Source organism: Nicotiana sylvestris, chromosome 4, assembly GCF_000393655.2.
Source record: "Nicotiana sylvestris chromosome 4, ASM39365v2, whole genome shotgun sequence".
NCBI lineage: Eukaryota > Viridiplantae > Streptophyta > Magnoliopsida > Solanales > Solanaceae > Nicotiana > Nicotiana sylvestris.
The window spans coordinates 38,108,162-38,130,323 of record NC_091060.1 but is presented as its reverse complement, the minus strand read 5'-3'; the positions used below and the strand labels follow the sequence as shown (position 1 = coordinate 38,130,323).

The window sequence follows — 22,162 nt, the reverse complement described above, 5'->3', positions numbered from 1 at the left end:
AGCTCAAGTAGCATGACGATAATAAGTATAGTTGAGTGTTCGTGAAGCTAAAGTCAAATTAAGTATGTACACAGTTTCAAAAATAGCACATATCTTTCAAGATGTCATATGTTCTAACATAATTTCTAACATAGATAATTAAATTTATGTAATGACCCGGCCGGTCGTTTTGTGCATTACAAAACCATTCCCCTAATTTACTGAATAGTTTATGCTCAATTGTGATTATGTGAATTGTCGGGGATGTTTCGGAATGAATTGGGATATTTAGCTCCAAGATTTAAAGCTTAAGTTGAAATAATTGATCGGGTGATGAATTATGTTTAAACGGACCCTCAATTGAATTTTGATGGTTCCAATAGCTCCGTATGGAGATTTTACACTTAGGAGTGTGTCTAGATATTTATTTTGAAGTCCGTAATTAAAATTGGACTTAAAACCACTGATGGAATTTTTTGCCTCTAGTGTAACCACACCGACGAATTTGATCGTAGATGCGACGCCGCATGTGCGCAAGGGCCATCGCAAAAGCGACCAGGCGAGGGGCTGGTAGTACGCATAGGTGTGGAGCTTTTTCCACATCTGTGAAGTTGCAGAAGCGACTGATTGATCACAGAAGTGGAGCGAGGAGGAGCAGGTTGCTTCGCAGAAGCGGAAATCTTCTTGCATAAGCGGATTTATTGTCCGTAGAACCGATGGAAGCCACAGAAGTTAATGGAATTCTCGCACCTGTGAGACCACATATGCATCCTAGTGAGTCGCAGGTGCGAATACAAATGGACAATGTATAAGATGAAGGGACCGGGTCTTCTTCTCATTTTTGGACCTTTCAAGCATGATTTGGGGCGATTTTTGAGTGAGATTTCACAAGAATTCTTGAGGTAAGTCACTTGTGATCATTGTTACTCAATAATATTTAATTATCATCGAGTATTCTGACTAGATTACGTGTTTTTGAGGTGTAATTCGAGAATTTGGGTCTAGGATTTCAAAATAAGAATTTAGGGTTTGGCGGTCGAGTTGATGTCAGAATTTTGGTATGGTTGGACTCGTAGTTGAATGGGCGTTCATATTTTGTAACTTTGGTCGTGTTCCGAGACGTGGGCCCCATTATTGACTTTTAGTCGTCTGTTTTGAATTTTATTGTAAAATTTAGCATTTTCATATTGAATTGATTCCTATACCTCGTGTTGATTGTATCGAATTATTTATGACTAGATTCGAGGCGTTCTAGGCCAAATCGCGAGGAAAAAGCTTATTGGAATAAAGAATTGTGCGGTTCGAGGTAAGTAACACTACTAAACTTGGTTCTGAGGGTATAAATTCATGAATTACGTGTTATATGATTGGTATGGAGGTAACACATATGCTAGGTGACAGGCGTGTGGGCGTGCACCATAGAAATTGTGACTTAATTGATTCAGCAGAGTTGCACAATCAAATAATTATGTCATTATCCACATATCCTTCACGTGTTAGAGAAATTGAGCTGAGACTCATGTTAAAATCATGTTTAGGCTATGTGTCGATATTTTAGGACACATAGAGGTCATGTTGCTATTGAATTAATTTTTTAAAAAAAAAAGTAATTTCGTACCCATTCATGTTCATTCATTCGTGAGGATATTTATGGATCGGGGCTGCACACCGCAGCATACCATATATATACATACATACATATATATATATATATATATATATATATATATATATATATATATATATATATATATATACGTGGCTGCACGCCGCAGCATGCCTTATAGGCTTTATTGTTATGGATCGAGGCTACATGCCGCATCATGCCTTATATGCTTTATTATTATGGGATTGGGCTGCACAGCGTAGTAGACTAGATTGGTTTATTATAGCGCTTGGGCTGAAGGAGCTCCTCCGGAGTCTGAACTCACCACAGTGAGTGCAGTTGATATTTATATATGGGATAGATCTTTCTTGGGCTGAATTGGCCTCGTATAGTACCGAATGATTGAGTACTATGAGAGTGTGAGTACGTGAGACTTTCATTTTGTTGTATCACATACGACATGTACATTGACATGTAGATATAAAGATGTCATATCCCTCGTATTGTTTAGATTTGATCTATTTTTCGAGTTTAACTGTTCAATTGAAAGCATGCCTACTTTTATGCACTGATACTTCTATATATGGACTGCACCTGTTGAGCTCGTCACTACTTTCAGCCCAAAGGTTAGTCTTGTTACTTATTGAGTACATAGGGTCGGATGTACTCATACTACACTCTACTTCGTGTGCAGATCCAGGTACTTACGGATACGACAACTGTTAGATTTTGGAGATTTATCTATTGGATACTACCGAGGTAGCTGCTTGGCGTCCGTAGACTTTGACTCTCTTTCCTTTCAATTATTCGCACTGTTCTACATTTCTAAACAATGTTCTTTTATCAGTCAGACTATGTTATTTTTAGATGCTCATGTACTCAATGACACCGAGTTTTGGGAGTGTATTGTATAAAGATACCATTTTCTGTATCAACATTTGTGAGATTTTCTCTTAAATTACTTATTATATTTTAAAACTTAAATGGAAATTGTGATTTATTATTGATGTCGGCTTGTCTAGTATTGAGATAGCCGTCATCACGACATCTGAGATTTTGGGTTGTGACAATTTATTAGTTAAAGAATTAAATAAAGCATAAGTTAAGGGATCCCCAAGTTCAAGAAGGAACAAAGAAACATATAATTCCCCTCCTGAGTATGGAAACCCTAGCACATGCATATATGCTCGCCACCTCGTATATGCATCACCCCTGCATATAACAAACAATATATTTAGTAGGAAAAATACTCATAACAAAGTTAGGCAGCACACTTACTTATTTCCAGAACATAGTTAACAATCCAACACAACTTTTATTTTAGAACAAGCCTCCAAAACCGATTGAATTTAACCAAATATCATTCAAACAATTCAAGACAAGCTTCAGAAACTACCAACGAATAAAAAAAGTTTAATCTTTAATTAAATTAAAAAAGTCAACAAAAAGTTAATCCGGGACCACGTGATCAAAATCCGACATTAGGACCAAATTGCGATTTTTCATTCACCCCTAATCCGGAATATGTGATTTTGTTTGAAATTCGACCTCAAATTGATGCTTAAATATCAATTTTATAAAATCTCTAAATTCTACCCAAAACCCCTGATTTCTACTTTGAAATCCATAGATTTGATTTTAAAATTCATGAAAAAGTAATTAAAATTAATTGAAAACAAATTAAAGTTGCTTACCAATGAATTTAAGATGAAATTCCTCTTCAAAAATTGCCTCTATGGAGTCTAGGGTTGAAAAATGGTGTAAACTAAGTTAAGTCCCGAAATCCTGATATTTTACCTAGCTGCATATATCGCAATTGAGAACTCTTGTTTGCAATTTCCACCATCATAAAAGCGAATCACTATTTGCAATTGCGAACAGTGTCTGAGTGTCAGAACCCTAATCCTTCCATAGGATGTCGTGATGGTACCTAATCTCTAAGACTAGGTAAACTTAACAAAACATGCGGAATATAACTGAAATGACAAATAACTCCCAAATACTCAACAATTTAACATAAAAAAAACCATACGACTTAGTGTATACAATTTTCCAAAATCGGGCGAATACAAGTCACAAGCTCTAAATAGTAGTACTGAATAATCCTATATATCAATGTCTATAAAAGGATAAGGAAAATAGAATAGTCTAGGTAGAGGGGGACTCCGAGTCCTGCGGACGCCCGCAGGTATACCTTGAAGTCTCCAAAGCTGAGCTCTTGCTAATACCTGGGCTGGTGGGAGGTACTTGGATCTGCACAAAAAGATGAGCAAAAGCATAACATTAGTATACCACAACGATATCCAGTAAGTGCCAAACCTAACCTCGGTAGAGTAGTGACGAGGTCAGATCAAGGCCCTACTGGAATAAATAAGAAAAACTGAACAAGTGTATGACAATGTAGTAATGATAGCAATGAATGTGAAATAACAAATAACATATCAAGGTTAGGGGAACTAAGCAAATAATACAACACGGAGAAAACAAGGTATGACATGCTAAGAAAACAATATAACAAAAGACTAGTGCAACAATAGAGAAATACCAACAAGAGTCACTACCGAGATATTGCCTCGTAGTCTAAAATCACAAGAATAATTTACAATCTTTCCTTATATCACTGCGGGAGCCTTGAATTTAGTTTTGAAAATAATTTTTCCCGAAATAGCATCCCGCGTTTTAACCCACTTTATCACACCGCGTGGCTTCTAGTAGTTCCCCTACTAGCCATGCGTATCAAGCCTACCTTATCTCACTACATGCGTTTCCACCCCAAAACTTTATACCACCGCATGCGTATCAATATCACAACATATCACAAATCGTACCTTAAGTGACTAATATAACAACTTGCTAAAGAAAATCAATAATAATAGTGTTTTCACAATAAAGAGCCCATTGTTGAACCACAATGTACACAAGAGTCTCAACAATAATAAACGGAAGTGAATAACTCAATATAATAGTATTTCAAAACTTAACACTTTGCCTCACTGTGAATCACGACCTTTATAACTCAATATCAGTTTCATCAACAAGATATTCTAAGAATAACAACTTCAAGTAAAGAATTTACAGTTAAATAATGAATAAGGAATAGAGGAAACAATATCAACTTCAACTAAACATGTAGGGCAATTAACAAGTAAGAGATAAGACAATTAGAGCATGTGAAGATAGACTAGAAATGATGACTATGAACCCGTTTGGACGGGCTTGTTTTATGTGATTTTTAAGCCAAAATAACTTTTAAGCCATAAGTTAGGAATTCTAACTTTTTGCTTTTGGCTTGTTTTTGTCATTTTAGCTTAAAAACAAGTGCTTAAAAGCACTTTTTTACTTCATCCAAACACTACAAAATAGCTTAAAAACTATTTTGGCTTAAAGGCACTTAAAACAAGCCAATCCAAACGGGCTCTATAACATGTTAAGGTAACTCAATTAAGGCATGAAAGGAATCTACATAGCTAAAACCGGTAAATTATCGTATTTAGCCTGTGCACACACTCGTCATCTTGAGTACATGTCTTTCATACATCACAGTTACCACAAACAACATCAATCCTAAGGGGTAATTCCCCCACACAAAGTTAGGCAAGACACTTACCTCGAAACAGGCTAACTGAATCCACTAGTATGCCTTTCCCTCGATTATCCAACTCCGAACGGCTCGAATCCAGCCAAAACAACTTCATACTACAAATATAAACTATAGGAAACTATTTCGAATAATAAAATTACGATCTTTGCAAAAAAAATAAAAAGTCAACCCGGGCTCGCATCTCGGAATCGACCAAAATCAAAAAATTCGAACACCTATTTGATAATGAGTCCAACCATACAAGAATTTCTCAAATTCGACCTCAATTCGCCTTTCAAATCCCCAAATTTTAGCCTAAGAAGTTTCACAAATTTTCCTCCAAATTTCTAACTCAAACCATTAATTAGATGGTAAAAATAACACTAGATTCGTGTAATTTAATTAAAATCGAGTTAGGATTCTTTACCCAAATAATTTTCTTGAAAAATCCCGAAAAATTACTGCAAACCGAGCTCTCTAGGTCCAAAAATGAAAATGAGACCAAACCCTCAAAAATTCCATATTTTCTGCCAAGTGAAGTCGCATCTGTGAGCCCACAGCCGCATCTGCGGAATTTCCATCGCAGGTGCGTTTCTCACTAAGCCCAGCATCCTCCGCTTCCGCGAGAAACCAATCGCATCAATGCACGCGCACCTGCGGAGGAAAAATCACACCTGTGACCAAGGCCCGCTCCTATGCTTCCTTCAATCGCATAAGCAACTTCGCTTCTGCGGAGAACTTCCCGCTACTGCGATCCCAATGTCCCTTACTCACTTCCGAACCTACACTCCTAAGGTCGCACCTACGACCATATCCATCGCAAGTGCGATCACACCAGAAGCAGCGGTCCAAAATGTTCTGAATTCAATTTCGAATCACACCTGAGGCCCACGGGACCCGTCCGAATATACTAGTAAGTTCTAAAACACATAATAGACTTACTCAAGGCCAAAAATCACATCAAACAACATCGATTCTATGTATTGCAACCCAATTCGTGCCTATGAAACTATGAACTTTTGAATTCCAAAAACTAATGCCGATTCATACCATGACAACTCCGATTGACTTTAAACTTTGCACACAAGTCTTAAATGACATGATAGACCTATTCTAACTTCCGGAATCAGGATCCGATCCCGATATCAATAAAATCAACGCCCGGTCAAACTTTCAAATTTTCCAAACCTTAAATTTTCTAACTTTCACCAATTCACGCCGAAACGACCTATGGACCTCCAAATTGACATACGGACACGCTCCTAAGTCCAAAATGACCATATGAAACTATTAGAACCGTCAAAGTTCCATTCCAGAGTCGTCTATCCAAAAGTCAAACTACAATCAATACTTTAAACTTAAAGCTCCGACTTAGGGACTATATATCCCATTTCACTCCGAAACTCCCCCAAAAACAAAACCAAACACCACAGCAAGTCCCGTAACCACAATACAACATAGAGGTAGCAATTAATAGGGGAACAGGGCTAAAATACTCAAAATAATAGGCCGGTTCATTACACTGAGTATCACAAATAATGCAAACGCAAAAAATAACTCGCATTTGCGAAGTTCCCACCTTTGCAAATGCGGTCCAAGCTTTGCTTCTACGGAGTTTTCCCATTCTAGCCAATGTGGCAAATGCGACAAAGGATTCGCAAATGAGATCAACCCACCTATGTCAAATGCGGCTCACACATCGCAAATTGCGAAGTCTCCTGCCCCTTCCCAGTATCGCAAATGCGAGCACTGTCTTGCAAGTGCGAGTCTCACATTTGCGATTAAGTCCTCGCAAATGCGAGATGTGCAGACTTGATGCACCAACATTCCTCAACAGTCTAAAATTATTTTCGAACACATCCGAAACTGAATCGAGCCTCTTGGGCTCCTAACCAAGCATGCACACAAGTGTAGTAACTTCATACAAACTCGCTCGCTAACTCAAAACATCACAATAACATCAAATATCAAGAATCGACCATCAAAACTCAAGAATTTTCAAGTTACAACTCATTTTTCAAATTTTCACGTAACGCGCCAAAACGCGCTCGGGTCACCCGGGACCCCAATATACATAATAATTCAAAAATATTATATGAACCTACATGAACGGTCAAAACACCAATCCGATTTCGTTTACAAAAACGTTGACTGTGGTCAACTGTAATCATTTTTAAAGTCAAAAACCACATTTTCCTTGAAAATTCATATTTAAATTTTCCGAAAATTGAAACACACCACACGCACATATCATAAATCATCAAATAGAGCTATGAAAAGTCTTCAAACATAGAAAAAAAGCTAGTACTCAAAACAAACCAGTCGAGTCATTACATATAAATATATTTTAGTGTAAATAATTATATATGTGTGTAATTACATTTAGTTATATAATATGTAATTATAAAAGGCGAAATACATAAACAACCCCTTGAAATTGTCCTCAACGACCAGCTGAACACCTCAATTGACCCCTTTATCATTTAGACATTTCAAGTGACTGTTAATTAGATCAAATAGACACCCAAGTGCAACAGACTAGATACGTGAGTTACACTTGCCAATGATGTGTCAAATGAGTCAATCAGCGAACGACACGTGTAATTTATAATTAAAACTTAACACTTATAATTAAAAAAAATAAAATGAATTTAAAGAAGAAATAAACCTTTTGCCCTCACTATTAACCAAAGAAGCCCCCCCACTTCATCTTCTTCCTTTATAACCAAAACTAGCGCTATCCCCACCCCACACCATTCATCTTCTTTCTTCTGCCCTTCTTCTGCGTCTCCTTCCCCTTTTCCCTGATCCACTCTCCATCCAACTAATTAAACACATATCTTTCCGTTAGACCCCTTCCCCTTTCCACCTTCTTCTCCAACATGCCCTATACTCAAAATTTATCCATCCATACTTGATGACACAAAGTTAGAAAGATGCCCGGCGCCAAAGATCTCCACTTGCAAAGGGTTGAAAAGAATTACAATTACTTATTCGTTGGCAATGTTATTTTAATTTAAAAATTTTGTCTGCATTTATCAAGTTTACAGATGTAGCCAAGCAAATCATAAATCCGATTGAGACGTTCCAAGTAGAGAATCTTGATCTTGTTAGAGATCAACAAAAAAGAATCATGATCCACTGGGATTTTGGGTCTTCTTTCTCCGTCATTTTCTTGGTCACAAATTTGGACTTATTTTACTTTTATTTTTCTAATTTATTATTTTTGGTGTAAAATTTTCCATCGATTTAAATAATTGGTTGTTGTTTGTGTGTTTTTGTTGGAATGAAGGTATGTTATATGAAAGAGGGTGTTTATCTAGTGGAGATTTGGTGGTTTTTTGCAGCTATTATTGCTGCAATTTTGCTGCTTTTTTCGGCTATCTCGGGATTAGTTTTGGCTCAACAGATATAGGCGAAGCTCTAGAGGTTATGGGCAGTAAGTTTTGATGAAAGGCGATATTTTTCAGTGATTTAAGGTGGCTTAGTTGGAGCTTTAGTGAGTGATTTTCATGGAGGCTATGGTGGTTTCATGGTGGGTTGCAGTTGAAAGAAGAAGAGAGGCTAAGGTGAGGTATTTCATGTTTTTTCTTTTTAAAAAAAATAAAAATTAGGCTGCAAAAATATATCATGTGCTCAAAATTTGGTTAGCAATCACGCATATGCTACATCAACGACATGTGTTTACTTGATCTAAATAGCAGTCACTTGAAGTGTCTAAATGATAAAGGGGTCAATTGAGGTGTTCAGCTGGTCGTTGAGGACAACTTCAAATGGCCATTTATGTATTTCGCCAAAAACTATACATAGTTATATAATGCAAGAAGCATGTCGATATTTGTCCCTTATCATTGTCAATATCTAAGATCTAATCATCTTTTTTTTTTCTCTTTCTTATTTTAAAAAAGAAGCAAAAAAAGAAGAAGAAGGGGGAATTCCTAAAACAAATGGCTCTCACAACAACAGTTAAGCTGTAGCATAGGTATATTTTTGAAATAGTACAAATATTAAAAGCTAAGGGTTCGTTTGGTACGAGGGATAAGGGATAACTAATTTCGAAATTAAATTTGAGATGCGTTTATTCTATATTTGATTGGTATAAAATCATGGTATGACTAAATTCGAAAATAATTATTCCGAAATTGTATTATTTTTTTATCCTTTTAAGAGGGTAGGGTAACTAATCCTCAGATAACTAATCATGAAATAATTTATTTATAACCAACCGACCCTTAAGTGTGCACCAAAACTAATGATCATGACATGCTTTGTTTTTTAACTTCTATGTTGTTCACTTAATTACTATTTTACTTTCACTTCAATCGCCAAGAAACCCACTCCTATCACCGATCACACTCCCCACCATAACATTCAATAATTCCACAAATGATTTACACTACTATTCTATATATAATGGAGTATATATAAGAAAAAAGAGAGAAATTCCAAAATAAGTTTCTTATCCAGTGTTCCTAACCAGTTACTACTACTGAAACAAGATTTCACAACTGTAAGATCCACTGCCATAGCTTACTCTTGCAGTAATATAATCTGAGTCCTAAACCTAAATAATGACTTTTGGGACTCAAAATACATTTATATAATTTTAAAAAAAAGTTACTTTTCTACTTAAAACGCAGATGCGGAAATGGGCGAGAGGAGCTGGAACTGCAGATGCAGATGTTTGAGCGCACCTGCGATAATGCAGGTGCGGGATTTTGATTGCAGGTGCGGTCCTTGGGTGGTTAAGTGAATTCCGCAGATGCGCACCTGGGATCGCAGGTGCAAGATTTCGATCGCAGAAGCAGTTTAGCTGGGGCAGAACATATAAATTTAGCCCTTCGCAATTTTTGAGTGGTTTTTCACTGTTTTCATGCGGGTTTGAGCTTGGGAGAGCAATTTGAAGAAAGAATTCAAGGGGGTTTCGTGGAGGTAAGATTTTTGGACCCTAAACTTATTTGTATGATAGTTTTTGACTGATTAAGCTTGAAATCTATGGAAATTAGTAGCAAAAAATGGGGGTTTAGGGCTTGGATATCGAAGACCTTAATCTAGGGATTTGATGGGTTATTTGTGGTCGGATTTTGGTATTCTTGGTATGTATAAACTCGTGAGAGTGTAAGGATTCTAGTTTTATGAATTTTATCGGAATCCGAGATGTGGGCCCAGGGGTCGGGTTTGGCCAATTTCGGGATTCTTGATGTAAATTGATTATTTTCGCATGGGCTCTATTCCCTTAGCATATATTGATGTTGTAATTCTGATTTTGGATAGATTCGACGCGAGTTGAGGCCGAGTTGAGAGGCAAGGGCGTCACAGAGTAGTATTTCATCCGGTTCGAGGTAAGTAACCATTGTAAATCTGGACCTGAGGGTATGAAACATATTGTTTTGATAAATGAGGTGACACATATGCTAGGTGATGAGCGTGTGGGCGTGCACTGGTAGGGATTGTAACTTGGTCCATCCCGTAGCGACTATTAAGCCGCGTATTTGATTTGAAATCTTATGATATCCGTATTTTAGAGATTGATACTATGTGTGGGGTTGTACGCCATGTTTGGGGCCTTGTGCCGACCTGTTTAGACCCTTAGGAGTATTTTTACTACTTTCCTCACTCTGTTTGATTTGAAAGCGTATCCTCAGTCATGTTTTACATGTTATTTGTTTAAAACCGATTTCATCACTCTTTTTCTTAATATATGAAAACTTTTTAGGCTGAGTTCCTTAATTTTTACTGATATGCCCCGAGTGGCCATGAGGTTAATGACTGAGAGAGGTTTAGGACCTAATGGTGAGGATTATATATCTATTATGGATCAGGTTGCACGCCGCAACGATATTATATATACGGATCGGGCTGCACGCCACAACAATATACATATGGATCTGGCTGCACGCCGCAACGATATGGCGCTTGGGCTATAGGAGCCCCTCCGGAGTCTGTACACCCCCAGTGAGCGTAGTCGACTATAAACTATAGACGAGCTGCATGCCACAACGATATTATATATACACTATGGATCGGGCTGCACGCCGCATCGGTTATTACTATTATTATTATTATGAGACATTTATTGAGCTGGAGTGCTGAGTGTGAGCACTGATTGACCAGAGCTGAGTCATGAGTAACTGAGAGGCTGCCCGAGAGGCTATATTTATGAGTGATACCTTGCCCGAGGGGCCCGTTTATGATATTTTACTGCTTTCACTCTTCTTTCTACACTGAGCCTCTGTTGAAAAAGGTTGAATAAATAATTTCAAAGTATTTTAATATAAACTGATGTTTTTATGAGATAACTGGCTATGGAACTGCTGATTTTGACTTGATATTCTGTTGAAAACTCTTATATGATTTTAAATTGCACGTCACTGCACTTAGACCTTATTTACTTTAGTTACTTACTGAGTTGGCATGCTCACATTACTCCCTACACCTTGTGCGCAGATCCAGGTGCCCGAGCATCAGAGTGAGAGCTTCCAGCACTCTCAGAGTTTATCCGGAGATCGCAAGGTAGCTGCACGACATTCACAGCCCTTCCTTCCTCCTTCCTATCTTAGTATTTTGTTGTTTCAGACTTATTTTGTATTACTTTGACAGTGTCTTGGTTGTATTTAGAGGCTCATGACTAGTAACATCGGATTCGGGATGTATTAGTGTATTTCATACTGTTCCGCATATTTCTGTTGATTTTCATTTTACTTATGAAAGTTTGAGACTTAATTGATTTTTGAAAAATGATTTTATAAAAGTAATTCGATGAGGTAAGCGTTGGATTGGCTTTCCTAGTACTGTGATATGCGCCATCACGACCGGGGTATTTGGGGTCATGACAAGTTGGTATTAGAGCCTAGGTTTCATAGGTCTCGTGAGTCGTGAGCCAGTTTAGTAGAGTCTCGCGGATCGGTACGAAGACGCGCGTACTTATCCTTGGGAGGCTGCAGAACCTTTAGGAAAAACTTCACATTCTTGAATTCTTATCATGCAACATTGATTCAGCATGAAATGTAACTCCTTGAATTTCTTCCACGCATTCGTGTGCGCACATGAGCGCTCGATATCAGTTGTGCATCGACGGCTTGTGATTCCCAGATCGAGGGGCGTGATATGATTTCCATGTGTTGATGTTGGGCCAGTCTGGAGTACTTGAGGCCGCTCTATGCTTATAGCTTAAGCACTGAGGTATTGATTGTGTGAGCACGTGCTTTTGGATTTATATGTTTGATAGTGTCCCTATTAGGGGAAGTGATGGCTGGATAGCTACGTGATGAGTATGGCGTGATTACGAGATGTGTTCATATGATTTAAATGAGACGAGAAGGGTCTGTTTGGGGGTACCAAGGACTACCTGGTGCTTGATTTCCGTCGTGATTTGATGTATAGCCCCAAGTTTTGGGTGTGTTGAAGGATCTCTTCATATTGTCTAGTTGGGAAATGAAGTAGATTTCATGTCGTGAGATGAGTTCAGACTTAGGAAGATTAAGTGATTGCGTGTTGTTTATGACGATGGAAGGGCATAAAGAAATGTTAGTTTGAGACGAAACAGGTGGGTTATCTCCTGCGGGGTATCCTGAGGGCGTGTGATCCCTATGCCATTTTGGTAGCGAGTCCTCATTTACCAGTGGATTATATGTGCTGTAGATTGAGTTTGAATCGCATATGATAGTTATCTTGACTGTTACGAGTATGAATGCGAGATTTGCAAATGATTTAAAGTACTAGGTGGTTTGTGTTGCACGGGCTTATGAAGGATTTAGTTCAATCTCACTATAGTAATATGACAGTAGTAGAGTATGGGCATTGTGAGTTTTTGCGTGTTTTGATCTATGGCTTTGAGCCAAGTGGGGGAGTGTGCTATTGGTAAGTTGATTGTACGGATAAGTGTCGCATTAGTTTCAGTTTGAGGTATACTAGTGAATCAGTTATGACTTGCCGAGGTTGAGATCAAGGATGACTCGAGTAAAGGGAATTTCTGGATACGAGTTGTATTAGGTTTTATGAGTATTTGAGAATCATGGAATGATATGAGTTATTATTGGTTAAGGATGTAACGTGTGTGGAGCAGAAATTTATTTTGTTGCATTAAGGTGGGGTTACTTCTATGGACGTTGCTGTTCTAATACTGCACCGGTCGTGCGGTTCATTTAATCAGTCTAATTGAAACCTGAGTAGAGTGGATGACTCCCGAGAATGGTTTTGAAGGATCCAAAAGATCTACATGTATTAATTGGAAACCTTCTGGATGTGTGTTGGCTAAAAACTAAGATTTATATGGGAGGATGTCAGGACTTGTGGCATTTCTGTATCATTGGAGATTTTACATACCAGTATCAAGAAGGCAAAGGTAATGGCTTTAGATTTGCAGAAGGTCTCTTCAGAGAGGGTATATCGGTTGTGGTACTTTTGGGGGTGCTTCAGAAGAATACAGTGGTTTGTGAGCCTTAGAGCGGTGCAGTTTATGCTAAAGTTCATGGGGCAAGTTTTAATTAAGGATAATGGTGTACTAGTAAGGAAATGTATCAATTTGAAGATAATTCTGAAGGAACTCAGAGAATTAGGACAACTTGGTAGTATGTTGGATCTGCATGGTAGCGGATATGATCGGTTCTTGGGTGCTTATGAGGTAATGAGTGTCTACAGGTGTTTCGCGGCAATGCTTTTGGGTTTTGGGTGACCTACGTATCTTGGCTGATTTAGAAGGATTCAGTCCTGACGTTTTAGTTTTGTGCAAATAGAATTTAGAGAGTTCTTGATAGTTTCTACCATGGTTAGAGAAGTATATTTTCTACTGGCGTGAAGAGCATGTGATGAATAGTGATTTTCTTCAAGATGGGATCAAATGGAAAGTTCTTGGATAGTTGAGTACGTAGCTGCTTGTGGCTCGGAAGGGGTTATGAAGTTCTCATAGTTATCATGGGATGGCATAGTATATACGGTATGTTGTGTAGGGTTGAAATTGGCATATGTAAGGTCACGATTCAGTTCGGAAAGGAAGGGTCATAAATTCTTGGACAACATGGGCAGTTTTAGATGATTAGGCAAATTATATTGCTAATTGGTGTGGCTTGATGAGGGCATACGTTTAAGAAAGAGCAATGTGATTGAGTTAATAATACATCATTGGTATCACAACTCTCTCTTGTTGGATCGACTGCTGATATTCGAGTTTGCTTGGTGGCACAAAAGAATTTTTGGAATATCTCTCGTGGAATGATGGGGTATTAGAGGTGTGGTATGTACTCGGACGATGGAATTAGGATCGGATATGGTGATTCGTGTGCTATATGGATTTGGAGACTGGGAGTTCTCATAAACAAGTTATGTTGTGGTTGTAGGTTGCGTGTGTCGGCCTTGTATGGTGACCATCGGGGTTTGGAGACCCGAGTGAATTCTTTGTTGCTTGGTATGTTAGATTTTGATGTGATATTGGTTATAGACTGGTTGTCTCCGTGTCGTGTTATTCTAGACTGTTGCGCTAAGACGGTGACGTTGGCTATGCTGGGGATGCCACGGATTGAGTGGAGAGGTTCGACGGATTATGTTCCCAGTAGGGTGATTTCATTTTTGAAGACCCAGCAGATGGTTGGGAAGATTTGTCTTTCTTATTTGGCCTTCGTGAGGGATGTCAATGTAGAGACTCCTACCATTAATTCGGTTCCGGTGGTGAGGGATTTTTCCGGATATGTTTCCTGTTGTCGGGCATGCCGCCGGACACGGTTGTTGATTTCGGTATTGATTTGGTGTCGGGCACCGACGGAGTTAAAAGAGTTGAAGGAGCAACTTCAGGAACTCCTTGATAGGGGGTTCATTGGTAGACCTATATAGATGTTTGTTCTACATCGAGACGACTTTGTTGACTCCGAGTTGCTATTGTTGAGGGATGTGTTGATTCGTTTGCTATGGAGGGATGTGTGCTGGGGTGATCTATGAGTTATTTTTCCATGTTGCGAGGCGTTATAATTTGCTTGTTATAGGCACCTATGGTGCGGTTCTATTTGGGCCTCATGGTGAAATTCGAGCGGGAAGAGTATTGGGTATTGCTCGGTGGATGCAGTATTGTTTATGTCCTTTCAGGTTGCATGGTCTTATGTCATTTGCTTCGCCATGGTTATGATGATTTGCTTTTGGTATTAGAAATCAAATTGCGTGTGGTTGTTGATTTTGAGCACAATGACTTGAGGTGTTTCATGTGGACCAGTGTTTGGATAGGGTCGCGCATTGCAACAAAGTTATACGGAAGTATGATCCTTTGGGTTGGATTCGTGTGTCTGGTTCTACGATGTGTGATGGGTTCTCAGCATTGTGTTGTGGTGGTATTGGTGAGCTTGCGGTACAGCTCTCTCCTTCAGGCTGCACGGTGCAGCGGTTATTACTATTATTATTATTATTATTATTATTATTATTATTATTATTATTATGAGACATCTATTGAGCCGGAGTGCTGAGTGTAAGCACTGATTGACGAGTTGAGTCACGAGTGACTGAGAGGCTGCCCGAGAGGCTATACTTATGAGTGATACCTTGCCTGAGGGGCCCGTTTATGATATTTTGCTGCTTTTACGCTTCTTTCTATACTGAGCCTCTGTTGAAAAAGTTTGAATAAATGATTTTAAAGTATTTTAATTGAAACTGAAGTTTTTATGAGATAACTGGCTATGGAACTGTTGATTTTGACTTGATATTCTGTTGAAAATTCTTATATGATTTTAAATTGCTTGTCACTGCACTCAGACCATATTTACTTTAATTACTCATTAAGTTGGCGTGCTCACGTTACTCCCTGCACCTTGTGTGCAGATCCAGGTGCCCGAGCATCAGAGCGAGAGCTTCCAGCACTCTCAGAGTTTATCCGGAGATCGCAAGGTAGCTGCACGGCGTTCGCAGCCCTGCCTTCCTCCTACCTATTTTACTATTTGGTTGTTTCGGACTTATTTTGTATTACTAAGACAGTGTCTTGGTTGTATTTAGAGGCTCATGACTAGTGACACCGGATTCGGACTGTGTTAGTGTATTTCATACTGTTCCGCATATTTCTGTTGATTTTCATTCTACTTATGAAATCTTGAGACTTAATTGGTTTTTGAAAAATGATTTTATAAAAGGAATTCGATGTGGTAAGTGTTGGATTGGCTTGCCTAGTACTGTGATAGGCGTCATCACGACCGGGGTATTTGAAAATTAGAGTTGTATTGGGACGTGAATAAAATTTTGGATTGTTTTAAATTTTTGTGAGTGATCTGAGTGAAAATTTAGAAAAATAGCTTTTTGGAGTTTTTCAAATTTTCGAACAATTCCAAAATTCATCTTCAAGACTGAAAATTTTATGGCCAAACATTGATTTCGAAAAAAAGTGGAAATTTTTCAGAAAACGTGAAAAAATTCTTATGTCCAATCGGGCTCTTAGTGTCTATATATACAGTTACAAAGAATGTGTGAGGCCAAAAGTGAATAGAAGTAGAAGACACTAATTACTACTGGATTGGGCCTGTGAATGGGCCTGATCCATATCCAATCTAACAGCCCCCTGCAAGCTGGAGGTCGACTGAACTCCAAGCTTGGATAAAGTGCGATGATGAGGAACACCAGACAATGACTTGGTCATGAAATCAGCCAACTAGTCAGCATAAGAGACATGATGGAGAGATATTGCTCCAGAGGATAGCATATCACGCACAAAGTGGCAATCCACCTCGATGTGCTTTGAGCGCTCATGAAATACCGGGTTCTTAGCAATATGAATGACGGACTGGCTATCACATAAAACAAGAACTGAAGCAGTGATTGGGCAGCCTAAATCATGAAGGAATCGAACCAACCATGCCACTTTAGTCGCAACTTTGCGGAGGGCTCTATACTCCGCTTCAACAAAAGACAAAGATACAGTTGGTTGTTTCTTGGATTGTCAAGAAACAGGAGAACCACCAAATGAAATGTAAAACCCAGAAACAGACCTCCTCGAAATGGGACAGGTAGCCCAATCAGAATCACCGTACGCCACGAGAGAAAAGTCAAAAGAGTTACTCAACAAAATACCTTGACCAGGATCATTCAACAGATACCTCAAAACATGTAGGGCACTGAGCATGTGAGGAACTCTTGGATCCTTAAGAAATTGGCTCAAGTGTTGGACAGAGAAGGCAATATCGGGTCTGGTGTGTTGTAAAAAATTCAACTTACCAACAAGCCTTCTATAGAGAGAAGGATCAGGAAGGCAGTCACCCTCAGTTGGAGACAACTTAATTAAAATATCCAAAGGGGTAAGAACAGGAGTCAAGGCCTCACAATGGAACTCATTCAAGAGATCATGAATATACTTTAGCTGATTAACAAGATAACCTTTGGCAGTAGAGTGCACCTCAAGTCCCAAAAAATAGTGTATAGACCCAAGGTCTTTAATCTTAAGCTAGTGGTCTAAAAAGGACTTGAGAGCAGCCATTTCAGAGAGATCAGAACCAGTCATAAAATGTTATCAACATAGATAACTAAAACAATAACAAAAGCACTAGAACACTTAGTGAACAATGAATAATCATTTTGCCTGGATATATAACCTCTAGAAAGTAAGGATTCACAAAGCTTAGCAAATCATTGCCTAGAGGCTTGCTTCAAACCATAAAGTGACTTTTTAAATTTGTAGACTAAATAAGTTGAAGAAGAGGAAGTGATAGAAGTAGAAGCACACAAACCAGGGGCGACATACATATATACTTCTTCATGAAGATCACCATGAAGAAAAGCATTATTCACATCCAACTGATATATTGTCCAGCCCTTTTTAGTAGCAACAATAAGCAAACATATGAGAGTAGTGATATTAATAACAGGGAAAAACATCTCAATATAATCAATACCTTCCTTTAGAGAATCTCCTCGTATTACAAGCCTAGATTTGTATCTTTCAATGGTGCCATCGTATTATTGTTTAATCTTAGACACCCATTTGCAAGGGTAGCCTTCTTACCGTAAGGGAGTGGGACTATGTCCCAAGTCTGATTGGCTTCAAGGGCTTGGAATTCCTTAAGCACAGCCTCTTGCCATGCAGGATTTGAAGCAGCTTGTTGATAGAACTGAGGTTCTTGCATGTGAAGCTCAGAAGAGGTGACCTTAGAAGTTGGAGCAATGGAAGAAGAAATATAGTCTTGAAGGTATGGGGATTGGAGGTTCTTGTATATTTCCTAAGAGGTGTAGGAGGTGAAGGAGCTAGAGAAGGTGAAGAGATAGAACTGGGAGGAGAAGGAACATAGTGACTATTAGTAGAAGGAACTGGAAAGGAAAGAATATGAGGCAAAAGAGGAGCAGGAGAAGACTCAGAGACAACTTCTGAAGGTTAAAAGGGAACTAGACAAGGTGGGAAGAGAACTGGGGAAGATTGAACAGGGGGAGAGTCAATGAAATGGGAATTGGAAGAAGAATAAAAAATAGGAGGAGAAGAAGCAAAATAATAAGGGAAAATCTGCTCATGAAATACAATATCTCTAGAATATAAAATAGAGTGAAAGGAAAGATTAAGAAGTTTGTATCCCTTTTTGCCCAAGGGATACCCCAAAAATACATATGCAATTGCTCTTTGATGAAATTTGTCCCTTCCTTGTTTGGGTGAAGTAGCAAAATAAAGACAACCTAAAGACTTTAAGTGTTCATAAGTAGGAGGAGAACCAATGAGTTTTTCAAAAGGAGATAAATTTGCAACACAGAAGATAGAAACCTATTTATGAGATAGGTGGCAGTGAGAACACAATCCCTCCAATATTTTAAAAAAAGCTTAGATTGATATAAAATAGCTCTAAAAGTCTCGAGAATGTGTTTGTATTTTCTTTTATCTACTCTATTTTGTTGAAGAGTATGAGAAAATATAGTTTGATGCAAAATCCCAAGATCAGCGAAGAAAGAAGAAGCTTCATAACTACTGCCCAACTCGTATGCATCGTCAGATCTAGTAGTTTTAACAGAGGAATGAAAATGATTTTAACCATGATAACAAAATCCTTAATGATGGAAAGGAATTACTTTTGCAAGAAAGTAAATGTGTCCAAGTGACTCTACTATAATTATCCACAATAGTAAGAAAGTTTTTGAACCCATTGTAAGTTTGAACATAATATGGTTCCCAAAGGTCAACATGTATAAGTTGAAAAGGTGCAATAGACTTAATGGTACTATTTGAAAAATATAATCTTTGTTGTCTTACCATGGGACAAATAGAACAAACAAAAGGTTGTTTGGATGGAATTTTATCTTTAAGAAAGGAAATGGATAGAATTCTATGATAAGGCATGTGTCCCATTCATTGGTGCCAGAAAACATCAGTTTTATTGCTATGAACAGAATGCAAAGAACTGCCATTACAAAATGTATTTTTGCAAGAATGGAAACTATTTACAATGTCATTGTCACAGGGATGAGAATTATGTACAGTGGAATTATCATAAGGTGGTAGAGAATCACAGCATGAATCAGCAGTAGTAGAAGCTTCAGCATGCAGAAGATATATTTTCTTCTCAGTTTTACTAATTACCAACGACTTCTTCAGAGAATGTCCATGTAGAGTACAAGAGAAATTGGTAAAGAGAGCTGAAAAACATTGAATTTGACTGAGTAATTGACTTACAGAAATGAGGTTAAACTAAAACGAATGAACAATTAATACATCAGGCAAAACAATGTCAGAAGTTAAAGACAAAGAACCAGTTGGAGCCACTTTTACTTTGTAACCATTAGGAAGAGTAACTAGTTTAGGAAAAGGAAGTAGGGAAACATTAGAGAGTAAATATTTGTGTGGTGTCATGTAATTTGTTGCTCCAGAATCTAAAATCAAAGGTTCGCCCTTAAGCTGAAACAAACAACATAGAAAAGCACCTACAACAGAAATAAGAGAACTACCCAGAGTACCTGCAAAATTTGTAGAGGCATTGGTGTTGGCAGAGGAGTCCTGCGCTACTTGATGCAAATTCACTTGTTGAAAAAGAGACATTAGGTGTTGGTACTGCTCCTTACTGAAACCATGGGGAGCACACTCAGTGAACTTGGATGTACCAGAATCAAATTTGCAACCTTCAATGCTTTGGACACAAGAAGCCGACCTCCTTCCTCTAGTAAACTTGAATTCAGCAGGTTACCCATGTAACTTATATCATTTCTCTACAGTGTGTCCCGGCTTCTTGCAGTATTTTAAGAGACTATGGAGGAAGTTTTCTTTGGATCAAAATTCACCCTTTGAGTAAATGATCTGGAAGGATTGTGAGGTCCAGAAGCAACAGAGAAAGACACGGAGTCATTTGAGACACTGGGAGAATGAGTAGAATTCTCTCTTTAGTGTTCATCATATTGAAGCATGGAGTATGCTTTACTAATTTTTGGAAAAGGTGACTGCATCAGGATATCACTCTTCGCGGTAGAATATGCTTTATTAAGACCACTAAGGAATTGAAATAGCTTATGATCCTCAAGAAATTTAGGCAAGGCACCATACGAGCACACATGCCCTACATATGCAGTGTTTAACTCATCCCATAAAATCCTTAATTTTGCAAAATATGACGCTATGTCAGAGGATTCTTGAGTGAGAGAACTAATTTCCTTCTATATTTGAATTTATTTTGAATCATCAGATTGTCCAAATCTTTCATTGATATCAATCCAAATTTCTCTAGCAGTATTAAAACTCAACAAACTCGTAGCAATATCTCTAGATAAAGAGTTGGTGATCCATGCAATCACCATGTCATTATAACGCTCCCAATAAGGGTAATAGGGTGAAGAAGGGGATGGCGGAGAAACCCTATCAATGATCAACCCAAGTTTGTTTTTCTTAGAGAGTGAAATAAACATACTTTTCCTCCAAATAACAAAATCACTACCATTGAAAGAAATATGCACCAACCGAGTACCAGGATTGTTAGACGGGTGAAGATAAAAAGGATGAGATGCGGGAAGGGAGAAATCCACAAACCCATTGTTATTGGAGTTATTAGAAGACGGACTAGCTTGTGCCTCCATATCGTTAATCAAACTACCCATAGCATATAAAACCTCACATTAAAGTAGAGAACTTGTGAAGAGAATTACCTTGCCAGAGCCACCGCTTAATTTTTGATTGGAAATTGATATTGTCAGTGAGAAAACTCCTAGGAAACTTGATAAGGGTACTATTGGACGAATCAACAGAGTGAGAGCTACACGAATCGATGCTATGTTACCATGATAAACTATAGAAATGAGACTAATTTGAGCAGAAACGTGCGAGAAAGAACCCTAATGTCACGATCCAAAAATTGACCGTTGTGATGGCGCCTATCATGGAACTAGGCCAGACTCAACTCAACAACCCCACACAGTAAAATAACCTTAAAATAATGATGGAAGCAGTTAACATATAAGAAACTTTTTTGAAAACATAACAAATCCCAAAGTACGATACCATCCAGCCTAAAACCGGGGTGTCACTGAGTACATGAGCATCTATTTGGAATACAATCCACTACAATGTCTAAAGAAAACAACTGAAAAATACATCAAATGATAAAGAAGGAGAGTCAAGGCCTACGAACGTTGTGCAACTACCTTAGTAGTCTCAAAACTCTGGGGCCTCAATCAGCAACCGCCGCTGCAAACAAAGTTGTCTAGATCTGCACACGAGGTGCAGGAAGTAATGTGAGTACACCAACTCAGTAAGTAACAACTACAAACTTTGGACTGAAAGGTAGTGACGAACTCAACCACAACAGATATAATAGAAATAAATGTGCAGGAACGTAGGCATGCTTTCAAGTTAAATAGACAGCTCAAGGCAATAAAGTAAATACAGATTTGAACAGTGTAAGGTATACAACTCAGCTATCTCTACATGCTAATGCACGGACTGTATGAAATGCACCATGTGCTCTCACTCTCAAGTGCTCAACCACTCGGTACTGTATATGGCCACCCGGACCAGAGAAGATCCATCCCAGAACATATACAACACAGACTATAAGTCACCCAGTACCGAGGAAAAAGGG

General features: G+C 38.4%; 1 protein-coding gene across 1 annotated transcript; it reads right to left on the bottom strand.

Annotated features, from left to right (window-relative positions):
* Nucleotides 1-20,756: 20,756 nt before the first annotated feature.
* On the bottom strand, nt 20,757-21,161 carry LOC104234694 (uncharacterized). The gene has a single exon (XM_009788301.1). It carries the CDS (start codon nt 21,159-21,161, stop codon nt 20,757-20,759), a length of 405 nt encoding a protein of 134 aa, XP_009786603.1.
* Between the last annotated feature and the right edge of the window lie 1,001 nt (nt 21,162-22,162).